Genomic DNA, 22,073 nt, shown 5'->3' with positions numbered 1-22,073 from the left:
ATACCCATCCACGACCCATTTTCAATGCCCTGGCTGATGGAAATGGAGTCAAAGAGCTCCATTTTGGTCTCATCTGACCACAACACTTTCACCCAGTTGTCCTCTGAATCATTCAGATGTTAATTGGCAAACTTCAGACGGGCATGTATATGTGCTTTCTTGAGCAGGGGGACCTTGTGGGCGCTGCAGGATTTCAGTCCTTCACGGCGTAGTCTGTTACCAATTGTTTTCTTGGTGACTATGGTCCCAGCTGTCTTGAGATCATTGACAAGATCCTCCCGTGTAGTTCTGGGCTGATTCCTCACTGTTCTCATGATCATTGCAACTCCACGAGGTGAGATCTTGCATGGAGCCCCAGGCCGAGGGAGATTGACAGTTCTTTTGTGTTTCTTGCATTTGCGAATAATCGCACCAACTGTTGTCACCTTCTCACCAAGCTGCTTGGCAATGGTCTTGTAGCCCATTCCAGACTTGTGTAGGTCTACAATCTTGTCCCTGACATCCTTGGAGAGCTCTTTGGTCTTGGCCATGGTGGAGAGTTTGGAATCTGATTGACTGATTGCTTCTGTGGACAGGTGTCTTATATACAGGTAACGAGCTGAGATTAGGAGCACTCCCTTTAAGAGTGTGCTCCTAATCTCAGCTCGTTACCTGTATAAAAGACACCTGGGAGCCAGAAATCTTTCTGATTGAGAGGGGGTCAAAGACTTATTTATAACATTTTTGACATGCGTTTTTCTGGATTTTCTTGTTGTTATTCTGTCTCTCACTGTTCAAATAAACCTACCATTAAAATTATAGACTCATCATTTCTTTGTCAGTGGGCAAACTTACAAAATCAGCAGGGGATCAAATACTTCTTTCCCTCACTGTGTGTGCGTGTATATATATATATATATATATATATATATATATATATATATATATATATAAAAAAAATATTATAGTAATGGCTTCCAGAGAGTTAAAGTATCAACGGCGGGAAGACAGTAGACAACCAAACATAGTTGTGTCCCGTTATGTGAGACCTTCTCAAAGTTCAACTCTATACTGAGTTTCCAGTTTTCCTGAGGACGAACAAACACGCAGAAAGTGCATACACAACATTCATTCAACATTAGAGATCTAACATCACATATCATACAAGGGTCTGCAGTCGTCACTTCATTAGTGATGATCTGATCGAGCCATTGACTCCTAAAGGGAGTCGCTTGCTGAGGAAGGGGGCTGTACCCATCTAATTCCAGTGGACTCAGATTGCAGAACCAAGACCAGAACCGCACCAGGGTATGGCAGAAGAGGGACTTTTCTGTATAAAACATGCACTTCATTCAGATTTCAGCTGTTTTTTGTGTCCTCCTACCCTCAATCTATGGGGCTTCTCTGACTTCCTCATTGACCTGAAACATGATGCCTTCACGCTGATCTCTCCTGTCACCTGATTGTCAGTAACATTTATATTCCAACATTTGTATACATTACATAAACAAGCACATTAGGCATAACAGGAAAACGATATAAGTAAAGATTTTAATTAGATAAATAAATTCAAATAATATAAAGACAGGTATGAACTTTCAAAAACGGAGACTTAGCTAGATTAGCTAGTTAGATATAGCATGAGAATACTCACCCTCAAAGTTTGCAATGTGACTCGAAATATATAATTTGAAGCCCTTCTCCTTCTTACTGTTGGGTGTAACAGCTGACTGCCTCACAATACAATTAATGCCATTCACGGTAATCTGGGGAAGCTCTTGTAAAACAGTGAGTGTAATATGTCATACTCTACTGCGCCATTTTCATACAGTTATTGCCAATAGCGAAAACGGCTTCTGGTGTGGCACCGGATGTAACTGAGCTGGCTGAGACAAAACATGGACGCGATGATGCAGAGTCCATTCCAATCTGGCCTTCCAAATCTTAATGCTAATGGATGGTTTTTCTCACAACTGCTGTTGTTTTCCTTGGCCGACCTGTTCGATGTCTGGTTCTTAGTACACCAGTGGTTTCTTTCTTTTTCAGGGTATTCCATATTGTTTAATTAGCTATGGTCAATGCTTATGCAATGGCTATGATTTAATTTGACCTCTTTTCTCAGTTTCAAAATCGCTTGCTTTTCTCCCATAGAGGGTTCTTTGGTGTTCATGCTGGTTTAGCCTTTTTAACAACAAATCTAGTCTTCCCAGGCAAAACCCAGGGCTCAAACCAAGAGTAGACATTTAGATGTTTCTTGTTGCCCAGGTGTGCCCAGTTAGATTGATTGATTAAACAACGAATAGCTCTGAATGTCTACTCTTGGTTTAACCCCTGGGTTTCGCCTGGAAAGACTGCATTTGTTGTTAAAAAGGATAAACCAACATGATGACAGAGAGCTGTCTATGGGAGAAAAACAAGTCATTCTGTTATTCAGTACACTTAGTGTACTAACAACCACACATTGAACATCATAATACAGTAAGACAATGACCAAAAACACACAAAGGCCAACACAAGAAAGGACTTCATCATGGAAAAACGTTGAGGGTTTTAGACTGACCAAGTAAATCACCAGACCTTACCCCAAATGAGCAGGCACCTCCTGAAGAGAGAGAAGATAAAAACCACGCTATGGTATATGCCTGGAAAAGCATTACAAGAGAAGGATGCAACAGTTTGGTGATGTAAGTCATGGCTATAACCACCATTGAGGTCACTATTTTTTTCCTAAGGTGTATATAATACAAGTCATGAAATAATTGCACAATAATAACACTACTTTGGTGCTACAAAGATATTGTACAATACCAAGATAACAGACTTTCTCACTGAGCTGGCTCAGTGGTCCAACACTGCTTGTCAATATCAAATGATCAGCAATCAAATCAAAGACTTTACTGTTCACAAAGGCTGTGCATGAATTCCAGCACAATGCTTCAGTTTTAACTGTCAAAGAACGTGAGGTAAGATGTAAGTAGCAAAACATTTAATATTTGACAATTGTTTTACGGTTGAGATATTAAACAACCGACAGTAATATCCAAGGGAAGCTACTACTCAACTTTTGTCGAATTTAGCAGCCTTGTTAAAGGAGGCGTTTGGTCTGGAGAAGGAGCCGGTTTTGGACCGGTCCCACCAGACCCTTCAGCCGAAGCTCAAGCCTGGTTAACGACCACGAGCTATTGTGTGCAGATTCCACTATCACAGTGACTGTGTTGACATTTTACGCCGTGCGAGAGAGATCCAGCGGATTAAAGTGAGGGATTTGACCATCTCCGTTTTCCCTGATTACACAGCCAAGACAGCCTGGTCCCGAGCCGCGTTTAACAAGGTTCGGCGTCAACTCCGTGATATTGAGGGCGCTCGCTATGGAATACTTCACCCAGCTCGGCTTCGCATTACATATAACGGTGTCCAGAAGGACTTTATTTCAGCGGAGGAAGCAGGAGACTATGTTAAACTCTTGATATCAGGGTGAACTGTATCACCTACACAGAGTCTTTTTTGCTCTTCTTTTATTTTTATTTTTTGCACTCGGCCTTCCAGCTCTACTGAATTCAGATTCTTATTGAAAAGATTGTCGTTGCATTACTCCACGTAGATTTTGTGGACTCACTCCTCTTAAAATTTACTTCTGTATTAATGTGCTTCCCTGTTTTACTGCTCTGACCGGGTTAGAGTTTCTGTTTATTTACTTTTATTAGTGTTATCTCCTCGGCTTTACGTGCTACACTGTTATATTATTTGTTACAAGTCTTTAAAAGGTAAGGACATTATATTTATTATTGTGTGCAGACTGTTTATCAGACTTGGTAATTTTGTTGGTTAGTTCAGCTTACTCTCCGAGTTGTTTTCACATTGTGGACAACGTTCGGTTTTTGTAGGATACACTGCTGTCTCATTTGTTTATGGAGACTTTGGGTGTGTGGGAGTTTGGAGGATTGTGAGAGTAAGCAGAACATGCCAGTGCTTTGAAGGATGTAATGTTATTTAATTGCGAATCTGTTTTTAGAGGATTTAAACCTAGCACGGTGAACAAATTATATTATAGAATTCAGGCAATTTTACTGGGGTTATCTTATACAGTGTAGCAAGTAATAATCTGGAAAGACCTTTGTAATATCACAGTCTAAAACTGGATTTAAAGAGAAGCAAATTAGTAAATGAATCACATGTAAATGAATCATACGTAAATGACTCACATGAAAATGTATCACTTGAATATGAATCTCATGAATATGAATCACATGTAAATGAATCACATGTAAATGAATTATACGTAAATGACATACATGAAAATGTATCACTTGAATATGAATCACATGAAAATGGGTCTCATGTAAATGAATCACATGTAAATGAACCATATGAAAATGAATAAATAAATTAAAGACAACTTTTCTCGAATTTCGCTTTTTAATTGAAAATATATCATTTACGTGATTCATGTAATGTAATTCGGAATGGTCAACGTGACAAGACAAGAAACATTAACAGAGCCATTTTCAGCATATTAGATATAAGATTAAGAATCAACGTGTGCATATTGTGAACTTGGTTACTTGGCTTTCCTGATAGCCTTTCAGTAAATTCACTTGTCAAAAAAAATGACTCATAAAACTCGAAGTGGGAGAGTCATCAACCCCAGACCTACATTAGAACATAAAAAATGTGTGGCTTCAATTTAAGTGTGTTTTTAGGTTGTGGTTAGGCCAGAGTCATTTAGTCTATTAAAATAATCATACTATACAAATAGTTGTATTGCACTGCAATAAATTCTAGTTCTTTAACTATTTTCCTTCACTCTTCTCTTTATTTATTCCTTCAATTTTATCTTTTTGACAAGGAAATTCTGATCTATCGTCTCATATTCATCTTTTGGTCTCAAACCCAAATGTCTTCAATGTATAGCAAAAACAATAGAATTGGCAACACAACTGTTAAGAGAATAAGACACCTCAGGACAATATCTTCGCACTGCTTTTGAAGAAACATGTAGGTTAAAACCATACACTAATGTTGATGCTTTGAAGGATAAACATGGTCCCTGGAATGCATGGCAAGAACAGTGTACTCCCTACACCCCAGTCTATGAGAATGAACAAGTACACAGTTGAGTGAGTCAAAGCAAAAGATCTTGTATTTTAATCTTTAAGACATTTCAGAACTGATTATGAATATCAGATTAATAGCAACATCAAGATGATATGATATCCAGTTTTGGCTCTAATGACCTGACTGTATGAACACTTCATAGACAATATTTTGCACTTCTTCTTACCAGCAATGTGCGTCTTCTCTGCCTTGTATTGATATCCGTCATCTGGTTCAGATGAGGCCCTCATCAGATTTTTACATGGAGGCTGGAAAAATTCAGCTTGGCACTTTAGACACTGGAGCTGAACAGCTGCTGTTTTTTCATTTTCTGCCTGCTGCTCATTCTCCTCTGCTACCTTAGAGAGCAACTCCAGCAAAACCTGAAAAGAGCAAAATAACAATAACAGTCCCAGATTCTTTTGTCTATACTAAAATGTACCACTTTTGTTTTTGTTTTTTAAAGTTTTGTGCAGAGTGATAACCTAGGGGATTTTTGAACACCGCATTCCCCATTTAAATGCCTTTTCTATTATAATAACCTCCAATCTTATGGGATAGATTTCCACTAGATTTTGGAACGTGGCTTTGTGGCATTGCCCACAAGAGCATTAGCATTATAGAGGTCACAGTGATATCAGGTGAAGTGGCCTGGGGCACAGACAGCATTCCAGTTAATCCCAAAGGTGTTCAGTGGGGTTTAGGTCAGGGCTCTGTGCAGGCCACTCAAGTTATTCAACTGCAACCTTGGCACACCACGTCCTCATGGACCTTACATTGAGCACAGCAGCATTGTAATGCTGCAATATGTTTGAGATAGGCCCTTTACTTCCACTAAAGGCAAATTGTAATGCTATTGCATACACAGTCATCCTATACAATTATGTGCTTCTAACTTTGCTGCAACAGTTTGGGGAAGACCCACATATTTGTGTGGTCATATGTCCACAAACTTTTGGCCACATAGTATATATTTTCCATCATTGCAGAGACTTGGCCTACTTGATCTTCACATTTTCCTTAAATGACTGGATAGGTTATGTAAATATAAAGCGCACTGCACTGACTCCACTGCATATAGGATTAAGCTGGGTTGCCAGATCATGTCTCACAAGTTGGGATATTCTTAATCCTATATATTTTTTTAAACCGGTCTGATATGCAGAATTTCCTGTTCTCAGTTTCCACAGACACATGACGTGTAAATCTAATCTCATTTACAAATGGGGATTACAGTGATATTGCAGAACATTAATGAAATTGGATATACCAAGAGCATGGTAATTTGTCAAAGGTGATTGATTGATTGAAAACTCTTGGATTGTCCTCCATAGTGTACACTGATGGATAAGCATGAAATAAAGTAACCTGCAAGGCTTCTTGAGGATCATCATCCAGCATGAGGTAGCGTCGTTTCTGTCTTTCGTGACTAATGTAGCTAAAGCGCAATTCTAGAGCTGGGTGAGAGCACTCCTTGCCCTAAGAGAGACATGGTCAGAGAAAAAGAGGGAAAGTGTGTTAAAGTTTATGTTATTATGATAATATTTTGACCTGGAGATGATACCATATTATTAGCACTGAAATAATACCATAGGAGAAAAAAAAATCTTGGAATATTTTTGAAATCTTGGAAGAGAGACCTGCAAATGGAAAATTGTTTTGTGATAAGATTACAATCTTCACAAAATAACCTTGGGCCTCTGCTCTGGCCTAACCTGGCTGGCAGTATTGATTTTTTACTCCCTTAGATGTGTTTGTTAGTTGGCTGTTGCTTCTATGAGCAGCAGGTTTTCTAACTTAACAGAATAAAGACTAAGCCAGTTATTCTGTGTATACAAGTCAATTCTAATTAAATCTCACTACGTTACAATGCAAAACAGATTGATTTTATTGAAGAACGTCATGGTTGCTGCCATGCTCGGTATAGCCAATTACATTTCCCTGATGAGAACAGGTGAAAACCCCTTCAAAGACTGAGATCTTGTCATGGTGAAGAGGCCCGTGTACTTCACTGTACCTCATGCCTATGTCCCCAGGAGCTTGATGATCTCAGTAGGGTCACCCTTGGTGAACAGATCTGAGGGGAGGGGCCAGACAAACAGTCATCCTAATGCCCCCTATGAAAGATACATAAAAGACTAAGTGTACCCTGCCTGGATTAGGGTAACAAGTCTTGGGTTGTGTCCACAGGCGAGTGTCTGGTGACAGGTCCAACCACATAGCTCAGGTGGGCTCAGTGCACAATGGCAACACTGAATGATCACATGATCACCACCTGCAAGATGAGGGGTGGGGATCATGTGCAATGTTAGTTAGGTAGCAGACATGGACATTCTACAGGGGGACTAAACCCAGGCAATGGTAACTGGCTTTGGAAATGTGAAATGTCACTTTTTTGGCAGTTAAAGAGCCTGAGTTAGTATACATGTGGCTAAAAATAAATAAATAAATGAATGAATTTTGGCAAGATCCAGCTGGCCATATATCCACACACAGTAAGGACTTCTTGCCTGGAGGTGGTATATCTCCTACTCTGCTTTTCCCACTGGAGTTAGGCCTCGGGTGGAGGTGAGGATACTCATCAGTCCCAGGCCGAGGGTCTCGCATTTGGAGTTCTTCCTAATAGTCAAAAGGGTTGCCTCTAGGAGAGATTGAGTCTCACAAAGGAAAACTCTGTTGCTTGTGCATTGCCTCTGGCCTTCCTGATCTAAATCAAAGTGGTGAAATTGTTTTTGAAATGGTGGTTTGTAATAACAATTTTTCCAAACACAAGGTTGCTCACAGGTGTACTTAGTACCAGAGCATTTTGAGCCGAAGGCCAATGATCATGTGTGAGTTAAAATCTGGGAATGGGAGTTAAGCTAAAATCTGGGAATGGGAGGAATATTGAGAGGCAAGGGAAAAATATATTTTCATGGTCCCAAAGATTTTCTGCCAAACAATTTGGTGCATCAGCAAGGGGGAGACAACACTGCGTACAATCTCTGCTAAGCAAGTGCCCTGTACTGGGGATACAGGAATTCGCTAACCCAGGGAATATCCCTTCCTTACCAGAGGCAGTGTTAGCAATCTATTCAATTCAATTCAGTTTTATTTATAAAGCATTTTTAACAATAGACAATGTTACATAGCAGCTTTACAGATATCAGGATCATAGATACAGGTTTAGATTTACCACTAATACAGTTGCAATCAAAATTATTCAACCTCCATTGCCAATCAGGTTTATTGTCAAAATTTACAGACTTTCATCTGTTAAGCAATTGAAATTGTTCAAAACAATGAATGCTTCAAGTGGTTTCCCCAATTTCAACTGAAAATGCAATTTCTAACGATTTATTTAAATTGCTTTTGTTTAGTTTGTTCATTGCAAACTTTATCTTGCTGGAAGAGGCCACTGACATTAGTGAATATCGTTTTTCCAATAAGGGGTGTACTTGGTCTGTGGATGTTATTTTGACACGTACCACTTGCCTAAACATCTCTTCTGCAGGTATGCACCAACAGAAAAAAAAAGTGATTCATCAGACCAGGCCACCTTCTTCCATTGCTCCATGGTCCAGTTCTGATGCTCACATGCTGATGCTCACACTGTAGGTGCTTTTGGCGATGGACAAGGGTCAGCAAGAGCACTCTGATTGGTCTGTGGCTATGCAGCAAGCTGTAATACACAGTATGTTCCGACACCTTTCCATCATAGTCAGCATTAACTTTTTCAGCAATTTGTTGGATCAGACCAGATGGGAAAGCCTTCACTCCCCATGGGCATCAGTGAGCCACGGTCACTGGTTGTCCTTCCTTGAAACACTTTTGGTAGGTACTAACCACTGCATACTGGGAACACCCCACAAGACCTGCTATTTTGGAGAAGCTCTGACACAATTGTCTAGCTATCACAATTTGGCCCTTGTTAAAGTCACGCAGATCCTTACGTTTGCCCATTTTTCCCGATTCCAAAACATTAACTTCAAAAACTGATTGTTCACTTGCTGCCTAATATATCCCACCCCTTGACAGGTGCCATGGTAATGAGAATCAGTGTTTGAATATAATTAACACTGTTTTTTTTTGTTGTTGTTTTTTTCAATAAATATTTCTCCCAAATTCCAAATAAAAATAATGTCATAAAGAATGTATTTGCAGAAAATGACAACTCGTTAAAATAACAAAAATATGCTTTCAGACACCGAATAATGCAAATAAAACAAATAAATATTTGGTGGAATAACCTTGATTTTCTATCAAAACTTTCATGTGTTTTGGCATGCTCTCTATCAGTCTTTCAAAATGCTGTTAGGTAACTTTATGCCATGCCTGGTGCAAAAATTCAAGCAGCTCGGCTTTGTTTGACGGCTTGCGACTATCCTTCTTCCTATTGATCACAGGTTTTCACTGGGGTTCAGGTCTGGAGACTGGGCTGCTCATGACATGGTCTTATGGATCTGGTGGTGTTCCATTCACACCTTGATTGACCTGGCTGTATGGAGCATTGTCCTGCAGGAAAAAACAATCCTCAGAGTTGGGGAGCACTGTCAGAGCATCATTCACAAAGACAAATCTGCCTGAATCCAGCCTTGCTGAAGCACCCCCACATCGTTTATCCTCCACCAAATTTCGCAGTCGGTGTGAGACAACACAGTTTGTAGGCCTCTTCAGGTCTCCCGTCTAACCAATAGATGACCGGGTGTTGGGAAAAGCTGAAAATTGGACTCAGAGAAGATGACCTTACTCCTGTCCTTTAAGGTCCAATATTTATGGTCTTTTGCAAACTTCAGCCTCACTCTTCTTTGCTTCTCACTGATGAAGGGATTTTTTTCTTGCTCATTGACTTCACCCCAGCCATCATTTGCCATTATTTATGTGGGTCACTTGATGTCATCTTATGGTTGTTCAGTGACATTCGAAGGAGTTGGCAGTCATCCCAGTCAATGGAGAGTTATTTCTGCCCTCATTTCCTCATTAAATATGATTTGGTTCCGGTGATCAGGTAACCATTAACTCATTAAGAAGAATGTGACAAAAAATAATATCTTTTCATGTGACAACACTGAATAAATGACACTTTGCTACAATGTAAAGTAGTGAGTGTACAGCTTGTGTAACAGTGTAAATTTGTTGTCCCCTCAAAATAACTCAACACACAGCCATTAATGTCTAAACCGCTGGCAACAAAAGTGAGTACACCCCTAAGTGAAAATGTCATATATATACACATATACACACACACACCCCTTGAAGAATCTGCTAAATCTTAATACTGTTAACAAAATAAGAGGGATCATTAAAAATCCCTTTTTTTTTTTTTTATTTAGTCCTGAATAAGCTATTTCACATACATTACATATACATTACATATAGCCCACAAGACAAGATAATAGTTGAATTTATAAAAATTACCCCATTCAAAAGATTACATACCCTTGATTCTTAACACTGTGTCGTTACCTGGATGGTCCACGTTTTGGTTTATAGAGTTTTGTGATAGAGTCCCTTGTTTGTCATGAGCAGTTAAACTGCCCACTGTTCTTCAGAAAGGTCTGAAGAAGGTACCCATTCACACCTGAGACCTTGTAACACTAACAAGTCACATGACACCGGGGAGGGAATATGGCTAATTGGGCCCAATTTGGACATTTTCACTTAGGGGCATACTCACTTTTGTTGCCAGCGGTTTAGACGTTAATGGCTGTGTGTTGAGTTATTTTGAGGGGACAGCAAATTTACACTGTTACACAAGCTGTACACTCACTACTTTACATTGTAGCAAAGTGTCATTTCTTCAGTGTAGATACTATGTGTGTGTGTGTATACACACACATACATTTATGTATAAAGTAAGTATAGTTTTAAAGTAATAAAGTAAATAAATATTTGGCTGTATATCCCTTGCTTGCAATAAGTGCATCAAGCTGGTCATCCACTGACATCACCAAACCCTTGCATTCTTCTTTTGTGATGCTTTTCCAGGCTTGTACCGCAGTTTGTTTCAGTTGTTTGTTTGCTCTGGGTGGTTTCTCACTTCAGTCTCCTCTTCAGGAGGTGAAATGCATGCTCATGGTTAAGGTCTGGTGATTGACTTGGCCCTTCTAAAACCTTCCACTTTTCCCCTTGATGAAGATCTTGGTTGTGTTGGCAGTGTGTTCTGGGTCATTATCTTGCTGTATGATGAAGTTCCTCCCAATTAGACTGGATTTATTTCTCTGTAAACTGGCAGGCAGAATGTTTCTGTAGACTTCTGAATTCATTCTGCTGCTACCATCATGAGTTACATCATCAATAAAGATTCTTGATTGTTGTGCTTGTATGTTTTGTATCATGAGCAGATCCTTTCTTTCAACACACTTTGGCCTTTCCATTACTTTGGTAGAGGTTAATCTTGGCTCCAAAACCTTTGTGGCTCATCTCTGTATTTCTTTGCGAATTCCAAACTAGCCTTCCAGTTCTTGCTGATGAGTTGATTGCATCTTGTGGTATGGGCTCTGCTCTCAAAGTTTTCTTAGAACAGACTTCAGGCAGTCATTGAAGAATTGTGTAGTAGTTCATGAATATAGATTTCTGTGTTTTTATTTATTTAATTATTTAGTTATGCTAGCTGTGAGCATTGTTCAACCCTGATATGTATAAAAAGTGCTGTAATTCCTACATAGTTCACCAAATTGTGATGTAAATACACTCAAATTCAATATTAAAGATAATAATTAGCAGGACTTTTGAATTGAATTGAACTGAAGAAGATAACAAAACATATCTGACCTTCTCTGTCCAGGTGGCTTGAAAGGTGGTGACCTGCCGCAAGCTGTTCAGCTCAAATCGGCTCCTGACACAGCCCTGGTGCATGTCCACCTCCAAAATATAAGCCTGATGCACTCTCAGGAACAGCGGCTCTGACTCCATTCTGTTGTTAAAATCCTCAATCTCAGAGAGCACCCTGACCAGCATAGGCCTACACAGGTCCACTGTGGAAACCAATATAGGAATAAACATTTTAATATTGTATTCCAAAACCTAATATAAGCATAACTGAAGACTATAATATCTAATACAAGAGTGTTTTCAATATATACTTTCTGAAAACTATAGAATAGAATTTTTTTCATAGATCTCAACCACAACTAAAAAGTTATAGCATTTAAAATTGTGGTTAGCCCCAAAAAGTGAAAAGGGAGAAAAAACTTTACATTTAAAGTTGAATCACAGACATTTTTATGGTCGATATCGGATTACAAACTGAACTGATTAGTCTTGTGCCTGTTCCACTAAGGCACCTAACTTGATCTTGACTATCTACCTTTAGGATTAATAATCACCGTGTGAGGAAATCACACTTAGCTAGCAAGGTTTTTTAAACATCTTTAGGTAGGCTGACTGTTTTTTATAGCCTCATAGGTTAAACATCTTAAGCTTATTCATGATTAGTCTAAATCCAAATCTATTTTGTAAGAACAGTTTTTAAAGTGCTATAGAAATAAACTAAAATTATAATGCAGAGGTACATCAAGAACAGGATTAAGTGAAAATCAAGATACTTATACAATGCACATTATATATAATATATTTGTGTTTATATATATTGCACCAATGTTTTGGCCTATAAAGGCTATATTTCCTGCTATCGGCCGATAGTTTAAAAACATCTGATGATCAGGGTTGATTATATCCTGTCAATCAAAAGAGGGCGGGAAAACAAATCGATTTGTGTGTAAAGATGATGTCTCTTGTGTGGAATCACGACAAAACTGCAGTTTGTAAGCTCTGCACTGCTAAAATTTTATACCAGAAGTGAGCAGCAGTTATGCAGAAGTTTTGGCATCGAGTCAAATTATCCAGTCCCCCGCTTGCCCTCGTGCTGAATTAAAGCCAGTACACCGTTGAAAGATTTAAATGAAGATGAGTTGGCAAAAAAGTATATATTTCACAGAAAAATATATTTTTAGAGTAGTATATTTTATATCCTGTTAATGTTAATATACAAAAAGGTTTATATTATATTTTACCAGTTTGATGATCAATGATGAAGTACAAATGCCTTTGTATGTGTGTGTATGTAATATTATATTATATTATATTATATACATACATATACATATATATATTATATATATATATATATACAGTGAGGGAAAAAAGTATTTGATCCCCTGCTGATTTTGTACGTTTGCCCACTGACAAAGAAATGATCAGTCTATAATAATGGTAGTTGTATTTGAACAGTGAGAGACAGAATAACAACAAAAAAATCCAGAAAAACGCACGTCAAAAATTTTATAAATTAATTTGCATTTTAATGAGGGAAAAAGTATTTGACCCCCTCTCAATCAGAAAGATTTCTGGCTCCCAGGTGTCTTTTATACAGGTAACGAGCTGAGATTAGGAGCACACTCTTAAAGGGAGTGCTCCTAATATCAGTTTGTTACCTGTATAAAAGACACCTGTCCACAGAAGCAATCAATCAATCAGATTCCAAACTCTCCACCATGGCCAAGACCAAAGAGCTCTCCAAGGATGTCAGGGACAAGACTGTAGACCTACACAAGTTTGGAATGCGCTACAAGACCATTGCCAAGCAGCTTGCTGAGAAGGGGACAACAGTTGGTGCGATTATTCGCAAATGGAAGAAGGACAAAAGAACCGTCAATCTCCCTCGGCCTGGGGCTCCATGCAAGATCTCACCTCGTGGAGTTGCAGTGACCATGAGAACAGTGAGGAATCATCCCAGAACTACACGGGAGGATCTTGTCAATGATCTCAAGGCAGCTGGGACCATAGTCACCAAGAAAACAATTGGTAACACACTACGCCGCGAAGGACTGAAATCCTGCAGCGTGCGCAAGGTCCGCTGCTCAAGAAAGCACATATACATGCCTGTCTGAAGTTTACCAATGAACATCTGAATGATTCAGAGGACAACTGGGTGAAAGTGTTGTGGTCAGATGAGACCAAAATGGAGTTCTTTGGCATCAACTCAACTCGCCGTGTTTGGAGGAGGAGGAATGCTGCCTATGACCCCTGGAACACCATCCCCACCGTCAAACATGGAGGTGGAAACATTATGCTTTGGGGGTTTTTTTCTGCTAAGGGGACAGGACAACTTCACCGCATCAAAGGGACGATGGACGGGGCCATGTACCGTCAAATCTTGGGTGAAAACCTCCTTCCCTCAGACAGGGCATTGAAAATGGGTCGTGGATGGGTATTCCAGCATGACAATGACCCAAAACACACGGCCAAGGCAACAAAGGAGTGGCTCAAGAAGAAGCACATTAAGGTCCTGGAGTGGCCTAGCCAGTCTCCAGACCTAAATCCCATAGAAAATCTGTGAAGAGAGCTGAAGGTTCGAGTTGCCAAACGTCAGCCTCGAAACCTTAATGATTTGGAGAAGATTTGCAAAGAGGAGTGGGACAAAATCCCTCCTGAGATGTGTGCAAACCTGGTGGCCAACTACAAGAAACGTCTGACCTCTGTGATTGCCAACAAGGGTTTTTAAACCAAGTACTAAGTCATGTTTTGCAGAGGGGTCAAATACTTATTTCCCTCATTAAAATGCAAATCAATTTATAACATTTTTGACGTGCGTTTTTCTGGATTTTTTTGTTGTTATTCTGTCTCTCACTGTTCAAATAAATCTACCATTAAAATTATAGACTGATCATTTCTTTGTCAGTGGGCAAACGTACAAAATCAGCAGGGGATCAAATACTTTTTTCCCTCACTGTATATATATATATATATATATATATATATATATATATATATATATATATATATATATATATATATATATATATATATATATATATGCGCAAAAGTGTGTGTGTTGGCAATAGGAAAAGCACTACAACTACTCCTGGACCAGGATTAAGAGAAGAGAATGGAACTAGACAAACTTTCCAAAACTTTGACAGATCCAATAACAAATGATTACAATTAACTGCCACACAGACCTCCAAGGTCCTCTTCTTCTTCTCCTCCAAAGGTTGGATCAGGGTAGGCCTTCTCTGAAGGCTGTGGGTCTCCAAGATTCTCTAAGGTAGACTCTATGTCTACAAAGCTGTGGCCTGTCCATTGCAGGGTAGATTCAGTCTCAGGCTGAACGCCCAAGATCTCTTCCTCTTCTCTTTTTGACTCAGAGGACAGCAGTGGGACAGGGAGAGAGTCTAATCTGGGCAGGGAGCCATCAGTTTTGGTTGGTGGAGGTGAAGGGGTGCAGTGGTTTTCAGCAATCACCTGTGCTACAAGCCTGTCCACCCTGGGGCCAGACACAAGGGATGGCAATCCATGAAGATGATGCTGGTAGCGTAGCCAGTCCTCACCCATCTGGTCCCGGAAGCTGTCCAACTTCTCAATGTCCTTCTGGTGGCACAGGATGATGTCTTAGGAAAAGCAAAAGACATAGAAAGGATAGCAGGGATGTTTTCATTCCATGGTTCACAGATTTTAAAAGAAAATGTAAATCATTAAGTGTTTTCATAAAGTGATGGAGTGATAAGATCACATCATTATCAGAAAACAATCATTCTATAATTCTAATTAGTATGTCAAAAATGTATACCACTATGTGTGCAGACAACTCAGCAACATAAGAAAATCTGTGTGCCAAGCATTAATGCTTTGTAAAACTCAGAGTGACACTCCCTCTGCTGACATTATGGCATACTATCTTTTTGTACTATCTAGTGCGGAAGAATATGCTAGAATGTGCTCGAACAAGTGATATTTTAGAATCTGTCAAACAATGAAGGTGGAAGCCATATTATGAAAGTAAAACAAATTTGCAGTGATTCATGCTATAATTATAACTACGACTATTCATGCAGCAATATATTGACAATATACAAGACTTCCATTACAACCCCAATTCCAAAAAATCTGGGACAGTATGAAAAATGCTAATAAAAACAAAGAGGAATGATTTGTAAATGTACTATGACTTGTATTTATTAAAATAAATAAATAAATAAAAGTATAAAGCCAAGGTATTTGATGTTTTACCTAATCAGCTGCATAGTTTTTTGAAGACAAATGTTTATTCTGAAATTGATGCATGGAACACATTCCAAAAAAGTTGGGACAGGTGCAATTTAGGCCTAATAGCGATGTGACAAGTTGAAATAAGGTGGTGATGTGAAACAGGTGAGGTAATTGTCTAATCATAGTATATAAGGAGCCTCCAAAAAAGGCCTAGACCTTCAAGAGCAAGAATGGGTCAAGGCTCGCCAATCTGCCAACAGATGTGTCAGCTAATAATGAACACTTTGAGAACAACATTCCCAAAGAGAAATTTGTAGGATTTTTGCAGGATTTTTCACCTTCTACAGTGCATAAATATAAATACTCATAATATAATTACAGAATTGCTCAGTGAAAACCAATTCTGAATGCCCGTGATCTCCGATCCTTCAGACGTCACCGTCTTAAACAGTCATGAGTCTCTAATGGATATCCTGACATGGGCTTGGGAATACTTTGGTAAACCAACATGGGAACACCATTCACTGCTGCATCCATAGATGCAAGTTAAGGTTTTAATATGCAAAGCAGAAGCCATACATCAACACTGTACCGAAGCGCCGCCGACTTCTCTGGGCTCAGTCTCATCTGAGATGGACAGTAGCACAGTGGAATCGTGTTTTGTGGTCCGACAAGTCAACATTTCAAGTAGCTTTTGGACAAAACACCCATCATGTTCTCCGGGCCAAAGAGGAAAAGGACCATCCAAGCTGTTATCAGCATCAAGTCAATGTCACCACATTCTGCCTAGATTACAAGTGCATGGTTGTGTAAGCAGAGAATGTGGGTACTAGCATGGCCTACCTGCAGTCCTGATCTGTCTACGATTGAGAATGTGGGGTGCATTATGAAGCGCAAAGGCAACAAATTTGCACAGCTGAAGAAATGCATAATGGATGAATGAGGGAAAATTCTGCTTGTTAAACTTAACCAACTGGTGTCTTCAGTGCCCAAATGCTTAGTGTTATTAAGAGAAAAGGTGATGTTACACAGTGGTAAATAGTCGACTGTCCCAAATTTTTTGGAGTGTGTTGAAGTCATCAGATTTGTAATGAGTGTATATTTTCAAAAGTAAATTAAATTCACAAAGTAAGACATCAAATAATGTGTTAATGATAATGAGTCTTTATTGGTCACATACACATTACAGCACAGTGAAATTCTTTTATTCACATACCCCAGCCTTTCAGGAAGCTAGGGTCAGAGTGCAGGGTCAGCCATGATACAGCACCCCTGGAGCAGAGAGGGTTAAGGGCCTTGCTCAAGGGCCCTGCTCAAGGGCCCAAGAGTGGCAGCTCAGCGGTGCTGGGGCTTGAACCCCCGACCTTCCGATCAGTAACCCGGAGCCACCACTGCCCCATAATGTGTTAGACCAGGGTGAATTGAATCTTTAAATGACTTTTTGTTTGTTTTTTGCATTTTCCATATTGTCCCAACTTTTTCGGAATTGGGTTTATAGTTTTACCCTATAAGATCTGTGACGATCATGTGCTGAACATGGTAGTACTTGGCTGTTTCTGTCCTGAAACTGTTTTCACAAAGCCTATGTTGCCAGGAGTTCCTTCTAAGTGTGAGGAGCCTGAAGAGGTCAAGTCCTTAAAGCTGCTCTTAATTTAACCACCACATGTTAACTGGCACAGACACATGGAACATCTTTAGACCTCACCTTGCAAAGATGATGATCTTGGCTCTGTATCACTGGGTTCTGAGATGCTAGCTGTCCTGACCTTCACCTTATGCTGCAAAACAGCACCGGGGGGGGGGGGGGGGACATAAAAAGTTACACACCCCGATCAGCCATAACATTAAAACCACTGACAGGAGACATGACATTGGTGTGTTGGAAGAAGAAAAAGTAGGTAAACATAAAGCTCTGAGAAACTTTGACAACGGCCAAATTGGGCTGACTACAGAGCATCTCCAGAACAGCAGGTCTTGTTGGGTGTTCCTGGTATGCAGTGGCTAATACCGATCAAAAATGGCCCAAGGAAGGACAACCGGTGACAGGTTCATGGACACCCAAGGCTCCTTGATGCGTGTGGGGAGCGAAGGCTAGCCCATCTGGTCCAATCCCAGAAGAGCTACTGTTGCTGAAGAGAACACAAATTGCTGAAAACGTTAGACGGCCACCCTGGCCGTCCATTGCTTAAAGCAATGGTATTCCCTAAGGGCAGTGGCTTCTTTCAGCAGGACCATGTGCCATGCCACACTACAAAAATTGTTCAGGAATGTTTGAGGAACATGACAAAGAGTTCAAGGAGTTGACTTGGCCTCCAAATTCCCCAGATCTCAATCTAATTGAGTATCTGTGGGATGTGCTGGACAAAGAAGTCCGATCAATACAGGCTCCACCTCACAACTTACAGGACTAGAAGGATCGGCTGCTAATGTCTCGGTGCCAGATACCGGAGCACGCCTTCAGAGATCTTGTGGAGCCTTGATGGGTCAGCTGTTTTTGTGACACTAGGTGGGCCTACACTATATTAGGTTTTAATGTCATGGATGATCGGCGTGTGCACGCGTATAAAAATGGAGATACTATACTTGGTTATTTATTTCTTGAGAAAAATGCTCCAATATTACACATCTGGGAGTGGCAAAAGTATGTGAACCTTTACTTTCAGTATTAATTTCACCTTCAATTAACTGCTAATCCTAGAGGTTCATATACTCTGTAATGCTGTATGTAATATTGGATCATTTTCCTCAATAAATAAGTGGCCAAGTATATTTTTGTCTAATTTGTTTAATTGGGTTCTCTCTGTCTACTTTTAGGATTTCTGATGTTTTAGGTCATATTTCTGCAGATATATAAAAAGTTCTAAACAATTCACAAAGCACCATTGTATCCGTGAGTGGCAAAAGTATGTGAACCTGTAGGATCATCAGTTAATTTGAAGGTGAAAAATAGAGTCAGGTGCATATAAACATACATACACACAAACAAAAGTACTGGAACAGCAAGGCCATTTCTATGGTTTTTGCTACATTGAAGACCTTTAGGTTTGAAATCAAAACATGAATATGGAACAATAGATCAGAATTTCAGATATTTCCTCATACATACATCTAGTGTTAAACAACTTAGAACATGGCACCTTTTGGTTGAACCCACCCATTTTTTAAGTGATCAAAATATTGGAATATATGACTGATAGGCGTCTCTTACTGCCCAGGTGTTCCCTGTAAACTGATCGTTTAAAGAATTAATAGCTCTGAATATCTACTCTTGGTTTGAGCCCTATGTTTCACCTGTGAAGACTGCATTTGTTTCTAAAAAGGATCAACTAACATGAAGACCAGAGAGCTGTCTATTGGAGAAAAGCAGACCATTTATAAGATGAGAAAAGAGGGAAAATCCATCAGAGCCATTGCACAAGCATTGGGTATATCCAATACAACAATTTGGAATGTCCTGAAAAAGAAAGAAACCACTGATGTACTAGCAACCAGACACAGAACAGGTCAGCCAAGGAAAACAGCAGCAGAATTAATTCAGCAGTAAGAATCACAAGGCCAGATTGGAATTCGCAAAGAAATTCAGAGATGAGACACAAAAGTTCTGGAACCAAGATTAACCTCTACCAAAGTGCTGGAAATGCTGGAAAGTGTCGAGAAAAAATGGCCCTGCTCATAATGCAAACCATAGAAACTCATCAGTCAAGCATTGTGGATGTAGTGTCATGGCTTGGGCTTGCATGGCTGCTTCTGGAATGGGCTCACTAATCTTTATTGATGATGTAACTAATGATAGTAGCAGCAGAATTAATTCAGAAGTCTACAGAAACAATCGATATTCCAATTTACAGAGATATGCATCCAATCTAATTAAGAACAACTTCATCATGCAGCAAAACAATGATCCCAAAACACTGTCAACACAACAAAGGACTTCATCAAGGGGGAGAAAATGGAATGTTTTAGATTGGCCAAGTCAATCACCTGACCATAACCCAGCTGAGCATGCATTTTGCATCACCTCCCAAAGAGGAGACTAAAAGGAGCTGCAGTACAAGCCTGGCAAAGCAACACAAAAGAAAAACATCAGTTTGGTGATGTCAGTGGGACAACGGCTTAACGCAATTATTATAAGCAAGGGATATGCAACTTTAAAAATTTAAGACCATCTGTTCCTATACTTTTGCTCACCTAAAAACTGGGTGTTCCGACAACAAAGGTGCCATTTTTTAAAGTTGTTTAATACATCTAAAAATGTAAATACCAGGAAATAAAAGCTGAAATTCTGATCTGTCATCTCATATTCATCTTTTGATCTCAAACCCTAATGGCTTCAATATAGAACAAAAATAACAGAACTGGCCTTGCTGTTCCAATACTTTCAGAGAGGAGTGTATACACACACAAACACGAAAATCAGCTATAACTTTAAAACCACCTGCCTAAAGTGGTAAATTACTTACTACTGGGTTCTGATCAGGGTTGTGTCTCCTTGATTATGTTGCCTGACATTAGTGCAGCTTTTCATTCAACTGATCATACCTCCTTGGTAGACTAGAAAATGTTGTTGGCATTAAGGGAATGGCCCTTTCCTGGCTCAGGTCTTATTTGACTGATCGCTATAAGTTCATAGATGTAAATGGTGACTCCGCTATGCATACTGAGATAAAGTTTGGTATCCCGCAAGGTTCTGATTTAAGCCCACTGCTTTATACTTTATACATGCTACCTCTAGGTCAAATTGTTCATAAACATGGGATTAGTTTCCACTGTTATGCTTATGACCCCAGCTGTATGTTTCAGCAAAGCCAGATGACAGACAGCAGCTTAATAAAATGTGTAAAATGTGTAAAGGGCATTAGACAATGGATGCTTGTTAACTTCCTCTTACTTAATTCTGACAAGAAATAAGTACTTCTTCTAGGACGATATGCAGCTAGAAGTAAGCTTTCTGATTACATAGCAACCCTGGATGGCCTTTCTGTTTCATCATGTGCAGCAGTAAAAAAAGACTTGCTGTGATTTTTGACTCCAGTCTTTCATTTGACACTCCTGTAAATAATATTACTAGGATAACATTCTTTCACCTCAGAAATATTGCTAAGATAAGAAATATAATGTCACTACACGATGCAGTAAAATTAGATTTTTTTAATTAGATCATTGTAATGCCTTACTGTCTGGATGTTCCAGTAGGTGCATAACATTCCAGTTAGTCCAGAACGTAGCTGCAAGAGTCCTTACTAGAACCAGAAGATACGACCACATCACCACTATCTTATCCACGCTGCAAAGGCTCCCAGTAAAATTTCACATTGATTATAAAATAATACTATTGACCTATAAAGCACTGAAGTCTTGCACCACAGTACATGAGCGAACTTATGATCCGCCACATCTACTTCGATCAAAAGGTGCAGTCAGTACCTCGATTAGAGAAGGTTACAGCAGGGGAACAGCTTTCTCTTACAAAGCCTCACATTTATGGAACAGACTTCCAATTAGTGTTCGGGACTCAGAAAATATCTGAAAACATATTTGTTTAGTCAAGCTTTTCGTGAATAGTTTTTTCTTAGGTAAAGGAGCAGCTCTAGAGGGCTCACAGGCATACAGTGTTAATAATGAGACTTTATTGATCACATATACATTACAGCACAGTGAAATTTTTCTTTCTTCGCATATCCCACCATGGTCCCCAGGTTGGGGTCAGAGCACAGGTTCAGCCATGATACGGCACCCCTGGAGCCGAGAGGGCTAAGTTCCCAACAGTGGCAGCTTGGCAGTGCTTGGGGCTTGAACCCTGACCTTCCGATCAGTAACCCAGAGCCTGCCAGTGCTGGGGCTTGAATCCCTGACCTTCCGATCAGAAACCCAGAGCATTTACCGTCAAGTCCCTCTTTCACACATTCACTCAGGTTTGTTGACAGAGTGGCTGGCTGCCTTATGTCCCAGGGCACCCTCATGTCTGTGTTCACTTCTGTCTCCATTTTAGTTACGCTGTCATAACTAGTCATGCCAGAGTCCCTGCTTGCACT

General features: G+C 39.7%; 1 protein-coding gene across 7 annotated transcripts in view; it reads right to left on the bottom strand.

The window, feature by feature from the left end:
* The window catches only part of stk11ip (serine/threonine kinase 11 interacting protein), a 70,043-nt gene that overhangs the window by 27,190 nt on the left and 20,780 nt on the right, over positions 1-22,073 (bottom strand). For 6 of the 7 annotated variants that reach the window (XR_006983399.2, XR_006983400.1, XM_053683904.1 and 3 more), the window contains exons 13-17: positions 17,747-17,819; positions 15,015-15,443; positions 11,827-12,029; positions 6,442-6,552; positions 5,261-5,456 (exon numbers count right to left, since the gene is read on the bottom strand). Coding sequence is in view for 5 of the 7 variants with exons in the window: in XM_053683904.1 (XP_053539879.1) it covers positions 5,261-5,456; positions 6,442-6,552; positions 11,827-12,029; positions 15,015-15,443; positions 17,747-17,819 (1,012 nt within the window). In the remaining 2 variants the exon portion in view is untranslated. The remainder of the gene's footprint in view (positions 1-5,260; positions 5,457-6,441; positions 6,553-11,826; positions 12,030-15,014; positions 15,444-17,746; positions 17,820-22,073) is intronic. The other variant, XM_053683903.1, reaches the window with a different exon arrangement.

This window comes from Ictalurus punctatus, chromosome 12, assembly GCF_001660625.3.
Source record: "Ictalurus punctatus breed USDA103 chromosome 12, Coco_2.0, whole genome shotgun sequence".
NCBI classification, from domain to species: Eukaryota; Metazoa; Chordata; class Actinopteri; order Siluriformes; family Ictaluridae; genus Ictalurus; species Ictalurus punctatus.
Note: the sequence above shows the minus strand (reverse complement) of the source record. Positions and strands in the feature narration are given on the sequence as shown.